We start from the raw sequence: 7,566 nt of genomic DNA, 5'->3' as shown, positions 1-7,566 counted from the left end.
CCTTGTCTCCTCTGCTTCTTTATTTTTGTTACTTCCTCACTTTTCTCACTTGATTGTTAGTCTGATGGTGGGTAATATGGTCCGGTGTGGCTCAGTTGGTAGATCAAGGCGCTAGCAAAGCCAGGGTTGTGGTTTGAGGGACCACTGCGAAAAAGCACGAAAAATGTATACACTGTATAAGAGCATCTACTAAATGACAAAAATGTAATTATACTACCACGTGCAAGAATCCATTGTTCCCATTATGTTAAGACAATCTAACAATGAATTGAAACGTATTATTAAAATGCAGCATTCAATATCCCTCCTATCTAAAGGGAATAATTAACAAATACAGGTCTTAATTTGAGGCAGTTTGCTACAGCAGGAAAATAATCCTGCAGTTACAGGTTATGTGGATTATAATTAATGGACATTTTTGTCGCGGTTGATACATTTTTGGTAAGGGAAAATCAAGTCTCAAATTTCTAAGTGGAAATTACTAGTTAAAATACACTATAAGTTTTGCATTGCAGGAAAGTTCTCCAGCAACAAGATCCTACATCTGTACAAAGGGGATGCAGACCAAGCTCAACAGTTTGATTCAACTCCAGCCATGTGGCCTAAAGAAAGCTACTGTGAGTTATCTATAGCCTAGCCTTGTTTCCTCTCATTACGTGGGGTCCAGCGAACATGTGTTTATACCTCACCATGGTGAGACTAGAATAGGCCTCGGCCCACGGCCGTCTGGGCCAATGAACTGGAGAGAGCTAAAAATAGGTGCTGAAACCCTGGTTTCCACTTATCGAGAGAGGAGGCGCTATTTTAAGGATTTGTAAGCCTGAAGCTTGTTCCCCTTTATTTTCTGACCTTGTCTTCGGGCAGCTAGTGGGTAAAAAAAAGAACAAATTCAGTATGAGGAAAATGTTGGATAGTAACCAAAAGAGACATCTTGTAACGAGTGTGCTGAGAGTCGGGAAGCAAGTTCAGGGAGTGAGTGTTTGAATAAATAAAGGAAACAATAAACAGGTTATACAAACAACGCACCGACATGAAAACAGAGTCAATAACACCTGAGGAAAGAACCAAGGGGAGTGACAGATATAGGGAAGATAATCAAGGAAGTGATGGAGTCCAGGTGAGTGTCATGAGGTGCGCGAGACGATGGTGACAGGTGTGCAGGATATTAAGCAGCCTGATGACCTAGAGGCCGGAGAGGGAGTATACATGACACATTTTAGAAATTGTTCTCTCTTGCACATGATTCATCTCTGCAGCTGGGAAAGCCACAGTAAGTACAGTCTTTTACTATGGATGCCTTTAGGAGCCGTGTCCTGCAGAAGCCTGGCTGCCCAGTAACAGTGTATTGATATCGGTGCAAAGCAGGCGTATTGGACGCGAAGCACACAGTGTAATCCTGGCAAGCACAATGTCATTGTGTTCCAGGGCGAGCCTGGTGGGCACATTGCTAAGGCCTGGCAAGCCCACTGACCGCGTGCCTCTCTTGGTGAAAGCCTGGCAGTCACAGTGTCAGTGTGTTGGAATGTGCTGATGTGTGGGAGACGGGGAGGGGGGGGGGGGGCAGCGTTGAACCCATCCCAGCACAGTCCTCTGCACTGTTGGTGGTCCCACCCCCGCACAGCCCCTCGGTTAGGCCGAGCCACTCATTCACCCCCATTCAGCAGTGCAGTGGACCATGCCAAACCATGACATCTGATCTACTGTCTACTACCCCGAGTGTTCCCTCAGGATGTTGTTACACTGTTGTTACACAATTTATTCAGCAATTGTATTTTATTTATTTTCTCTAGTTATATACACTGATATTCTGCAGTATTTATTGTATTATTAGTGTAATCTGTTGAGTGTTACATGTTGAGAGTAACATGTTGAGTGTAATCTGTTGAGAGTAACATGTTGAGTGTAATCTGTTGAGTGTAACATGTTGAGTGTAATCTGTTGAGAGTAACATTTGAGTGTAATCTGTTGAGAGTAACATGTTGAGTGTAATCTGTTGAGAGTAACATGTTGAGTGTAATCTGTTGAGAGTAACATGTTGAGTGTAACATGTTGAGTGTAATCTGTTGAGAGTAACATGTTGAGTGTAATCTGTTGAGAGTAACATGTTGAGTGTAATCTGTTGAGTGTAACATGTTGAGTGTAATCTGTTGAGAGTAACATTTGAGTGTAACATGTTGAGTGTAATCTGTTGAGAGTAACATTTGAGTGTAACATTTGAGTGTAACATGTTGAGTGTAATCTGTTGAGTAAACTGTATTACATTGAGTGAAAAATATGATTCAGATTATTTTGATGACCTGAGTATTTATTGTCCTATACAACCTTCTTAAACCCCCTATACAACTTTTGCGTATGTCGATGGTAATAACCAGAAAACACAGGGATACCCAAGGAGCCAGTTGGGTAGTTACTAAGGGCTGGGGAATGTAAAATTCCTCCTGTGACTGACTTGAACTCCTCCAGTACCAACATAAACCTTACATCACACCTCCCCTACTTTTATCTAACCTTTCCCCCAAACACCACCAACACAATACCACATGACATCAGTGTCACACCCTCAACTGGTCGTCACACACCTTAGTTACGACATGGTAACCTTTAACTCAGTGCTGTTGGGAGGGTCTACCCAGTTGTGTTATTAATATATAATATACATTATTATTGATGAAAATATCATAGAATCCATTTATTAAATGATTTGCAGTCAGAGTAAGAAAATATGAAAAACGATTAAAAAACACCAATAAAAATATTAGCAATATTGGAGTTGTTAATCATTAAACACATTCTAGAAGATAATTAAAGCCATCTACAATGAAACGTTGTTTTCCTGTGCAAAGGTGACAAGCTCTTGTGATCATGACAAACCAGGGGAAAGCCTGCCTTGCATCAGCTCTGACATCATCCACACCCAACGCCAGCGTCACCTGTGAGCATGTAGAGGAAGGACTGGGGGAGAGCGCGTTATACAACCTACACGCACGGGAGTGTCTACCTTTACACAACACTCCAAGGGCGTAAAGTCATGCGCTCTCTACCGCACCTTCCGTGCGAAATGCTAATAAACAGCAACCGGCTCAAACAGCCTCCTCGCAAGCAGCATGTGTTTGATAATTCGGGGAAAGTTTACGCTATAACCTCACTCAGCAGAGGTTTTGTAATATGTTTGTTATTTGACGCGATTGATATGTACTATGTTCCCCTGGGTATGCTCTATTAGTTAAAGCAGTGAAGTGTTTCTGTTTCCATTCTACCTTTATTCACCTGAGCACTCACTATTGTCTTGTTCAGCAGATAGTTCTGCATGCAAGTGGACAATCAACGCGTGTGTGTACTACGCAGAAACCTGGATTGTCAAATGTGCACGTGAGCACTGTGGGTGCACTTTGCACACGTGCAGTACTTTTCCTAGCGAGGCAGCAGGTAGGTGTGAGGCATTCAAAGAGGTATGCAGGAAGGGCTCTCAGCTTACCCGTGGGCTGAATTCAGGACGATGAAAAGGGGAAGGCATACGGATGAATGAGCAGGATCATGCTGACAAAGCGTGGTGGAGGTGGGGCTATTGTCACCTGGCAAGAGGATGTCACTGAGTGCATTGAGCCCAGTGTGACCTCCATGATCTGCATGTGATTCCCTATACAAATGTTGTGGGGTCAAAGTTCAACTAGCTGTGTTACATTTCCAGAAATTTTGAAAAAAAATGAATGAGAAGGACCATCGAGTTCTGGCTCCAAAAATAAGTTTTATTGACCACAATAATATATTTGTGCTTTTGCAGAGAATTTCATATAGATAATGGTAAAAAATGGCTAATATAAATACATTTAAATATCATAAGAAATAACTTAACTGTTAAAAAAAAAACTTTTCACTTGAGTAAAAAACATTTGGCATTGGAAACACTGACTGAATGCATAGTATCTTGAATATTCATTAGATATTTAGCCCTTCCCTTTTTAAATAATTACAAAACAAAAGTAACGACAACATCAACAGTGTGAATAAAAAATGAAATTGCAAAAGTCCAGTGTTTCTACAAGTGCTCTGTTTCTGCAGAGAGACGCCAAGGCCATGGTCCTCTTAACAACAGTGCCTATTTTTGTTGCTATCCCTCTTTAAAGTCCCCACAAGGTGAAGTGCTCTGCCATACATGCTTTTATCCTTCTGTACAGTGTGTCCATCTTCTGTTAAAAAGCACAGACGTCGGTTTCGGTCTCGTGACCGAACATAAAATGTGCCTCATCTCGCCTCGACTGCCATAGCCGAGAGTTTAACTCCACCAGCCCAGTGGAAACCATCCTCTTTTGTATCCCATCTAGATGGCAGGGTCTGATCTTTTTTTCTTCTTGAAATGCCTTATTTTGTGGTCGTTTATCTTGTTTTTCCTCCATCAGGAATTTCCCCAGGGTAGTGTGTCCATCAGGGATTACACTACTCCTGTTCAGAGAGAGTACTTCGCAGGCCTTGCTGTTGGGGGGTGGGGGGGACCCTTCAGCGCTCTGGGAGGTTGATGATGGGCACCCACTGGTCCATGCAGCGGCTCTCCCTGCAGAAGCGGTTCACTTTGCTCAGGGCTGGGTCTTTCCAGGACGAGGAGTGTGGGCTCTGCAAAGACAAGAGAAAAAGAGAGAATGAGTCAATAGTGGCACAAGGATCCAAATGCCTGTTTTATGACATGGCCTAACATGACAATGGAATAGATAGAAACCCGGGGGTTTCAAGACTATGAGCAATTCCGTTATTTGCCTAAATGAAAATCCCACAAGCGGCAAGTCTAGATATCAAGACTGAGTGGTGCGCTACAGGACTCAAGGAGTGAGTAATTACTGGGTGTGTTCTGACAAGTTCAGAGCATGAGTGTCTCAAGTGCATCAGTAAAATAAAATAAACGTTGGAGACATTTTTAGCACCCTGGTCTGTTTGAAAGTCACTTTGAAGTCTACATTTAACATATTTTAGTGTATATTAGTGGAAATGGATACTTACAGTGACCAGGACACAGTGCAGGTCCATGGGCTCTCCCCCTTGTTTCCCTCCCCCTCCAAGGATCTCTGCCAGACGCCTGGTGTTGTTCACTCGCAGGATGTTGATGTCATTCTCACAGCAGAATGCCTGGATCAGGGTGAAGTGGATCTGAAGGGCCACGTCCTTTACATCCTCGTCATCTGTAGCCAGGATGCACAGAACCACATTATCTGGATCTCTGTTGAAGAAAATAACAGATAAATGGTTAGTAGCAGTAATAGAGCATGAATTTAAAACATTTTTTTAACTAAGCAAGTCAGTTAAGAACACATTCTTATTTACAATGATAGCCTCTCGGGCCGAATGGCAGATTTTTACCATGTCAGCTCAGGAATTCAATCCAGCAACCTTTTGGTTACTGGCCCAATGCTCTAACCACTAGACTACCTGCCCCCAAATTGCAGACATTCTAAAACAGGCATGCATAGACAAAAACTACATCATTGCAACTTTAATTGATTTTAATGAAGCGAAGCCTACTTACACATTCAATGATTTAGCTGCTTCATAGACCCCTACTGTTATGCATCCTTGGGGTAATGCTGATGAGAGAACCTCTTCCAAGGCTTTTGTCACTGTATCCATCCTACAACAGCGAAAGGAACGAATTATTAGAACTAACATCAAATTCACATCAACTTTCACATATTCATGGCCAAAGCTCAACTTCTTGAAAAGGAGGCCATGCCAGGGCTAATCTATCAGCCTGGTAAATTACAGCCAAAAGCAGGCGCCGGCTTTGGTATACTAGCATTAGCTTTACCTTGTGCTAGTTGCGAGTAAAAATTACTGATTTGCAAGTTGAAACTCTGAAATCGCGTTTGATTTTCGGTGCATGTCACTCCATAATTGACTTAATATTATTGTATGATGAGTACATTGATAGTCGAATACACTGAAGCTTTTAGTTCATGTCAAAAGTGTGCTACCCTAAAGTGACCTGACACCGGCATTTACAGTAGGCTAAACTGTAAGTGAGCTGAACAGAAAAGCTGGCGTTAGCTAGCTACATATTCAAATATTGCATAAACCTCAACCAAGCCAAGCTACTGTTACCTAGCTATTTAACAAAGTAAACAATATCAAAGTTTAGGTCAAGTTAACTGTAGTTCAATATCTGAATAAAATTACATTGAAGTTTTGGGCATTCTTTTTCGTAAATTGAATGCATGCATGGCTTGATGGCCAAGTTAAGTGACATAACAGTCACTCACAAATTGTACTGACAACATTGGCAAATGCAAAAGCGCTTAAAAGTATAGTTTACCTTTCTGTAGAATATTCCCCACTTAGTTCCTCAAATGTCATCTTGCACATAAAATCCAAATAGAAACAAAGATATTCCTTGCTGATATATCACTTTTTGTGCTAGCGATTTTTTGTCACTACACTCCGTTTATCGTTCGCTGTTGAAAATGAAGCAACTCATCTGCTGTACACGCAGATATTATTGGCGATTTGGGGTCATGTCGAACATTTGCATACTTAAGATCATTGGTCACATGCTAATTTACCAAGACCGTTCTAAATAGGGAATGGCTGTAAAATGAGTAGCAACCACTGGTAGCAACAGTAATGAGATATTCTGATTGGAACACGATTTTAGAGAGGCGTGGTCTGCCTCAGCAGTTGCATGACCTGTATCTGAGGTGGTGTAAGCATGTTATGAAGCCAGTCAAAATGTGAAGGGTTATTTAGTTATTCAAGATAAACGAAAGAGGTATTGACAAAGTTAGCTTGATGCAAATGCTTTATTGCATTCCTAACTGTCCGTGTTTATTTGTGCATTTGGAAACAGAACACAAGACAGCATGTAGCAGCCTACTTGTGCTATATCTGGTCTGTGAACATTTGCTTCAGTAACCTACAGATGGTATGCCCACACACACAAACACGTATAGTAAGTATTATCCAAAGGGTGTGAAGAACATGACACACGATGAAAAGTAAAGAGTAGTATCAAGAGGTATGTTAAACATCATAGGAGGACGTGTGTTAAGAAGTCAAGTTCATCAACCAGAAGAAACAAACATTTTAGCAATTGTGTTATTGAAAATTGAAATGGTCTACATGCGAGGATATGTTGACCTGTATTTTGCTAGGAAAATTCTGCAAACTCACCTGTCATGAGAAAGAGCCGGGTGTGAAGATATAGGAACGAGACCCAAACCGTTTCTGATTGGACATTCGGCAGAGCTTGCGAAACCGCGACATCTGGAGGAGAGAGTAGCCTACAAAATATTTGCGAGAGACGGGTGAGAATCGTCTGAGGAATATGCTACCCCTACAATGCATGCAATCTATTATGCCAATTTTATCTGTTTCAAACCCATCTCCTTTTCTTCTATATAGTCATCTTTACACATTTTGTATTTTTGTCATCTGAATTTGACAGCCTATTTGATGTCAATGCATACCTGGGTGAATGAGTTCAGGTGGTATCAAATTTCATGTCATTGCCCCCAAGGAAGCTTCAATGGCTGAACAGCACTTGAGGCCAGGAGAGTTAAACCTTTCATGGTTTTCTATGGGACTTTG

General features: G+C 41.6%; 1 protein-coding gene across 1 annotated transcript; it reads right to left on the bottom strand.

Moving 5' to 3' along the window:
* Positions 1–3,725: 3,725 nt before the first annotated feature.
* LOC110508939 (growth arrest and DNA damage-inducible protein GADD45 alpha) lies at positions 3,726–6,497 on the bottom strand. The gene is made up of 4 exons (XM_021589862.2): positions 6,296–6,497; positions 5,513–5,614; positions 4,990–5,206; positions 3,726–4,608 (listed from the first exon to the last, which is right to left on the bottom strand). Exons 1-4 carry the CDS (start codon positions 6,343–6,345, stop codon positions 4,495–4,497), a joined length of 483 nt encoding a protein of 160 aa, XP_021445537.2. The 5' UTR covers positions 6,346–6,497; the 3' UTR covers positions 3,726–4,494.
* Between the last annotated feature and the right edge of the window lie 1,069 nt (positions 6,498–7,566).

The sequence above is a fragment of the Oncorhynchus mykiss genome, chromosome 28, assembly GCF_013265735.2.
Source record: "Oncorhynchus mykiss isolate Arlee chromosome 28, USDA_OmykA_1.1, whole genome shotgun sequence".
In the NCBI taxonomy this organism is placed as follows: Eukaryota; Metazoa; Chordata; class Actinopteri; order Salmoniformes; family Salmonidae; genus Oncorhynchus; species Oncorhynchus mykiss.
Note: the sequence above shows the minus strand (reverse complement) of the source record. Positions and strands in the feature narration are given on the sequence as shown.

Bases quoted from the DNA above. Each gene is read 5' to 3' on its own strand.
- LOC110508939 (XM_021589862.2), bottom strand. From the start codon at position 6,345: ATGTGCAAGATGACATTTGAGGAACTAAGTGGGGAATATTCTACAGAA. The intron at 5,615-6,295 runs GTAAACTATACT...TCGCTGTTGTAG, and splicing joins GGGGAATATTCTACAGAAAG to GATGGATACAGTGACAAAAG. The intron at 5,207-5,512 runs GTAAGTAGGCTT...TTTCTTCAACAG, and splicing joins GCAGCTAAATCATTGAATGT to AGATCCAGATAATGTGGTTC.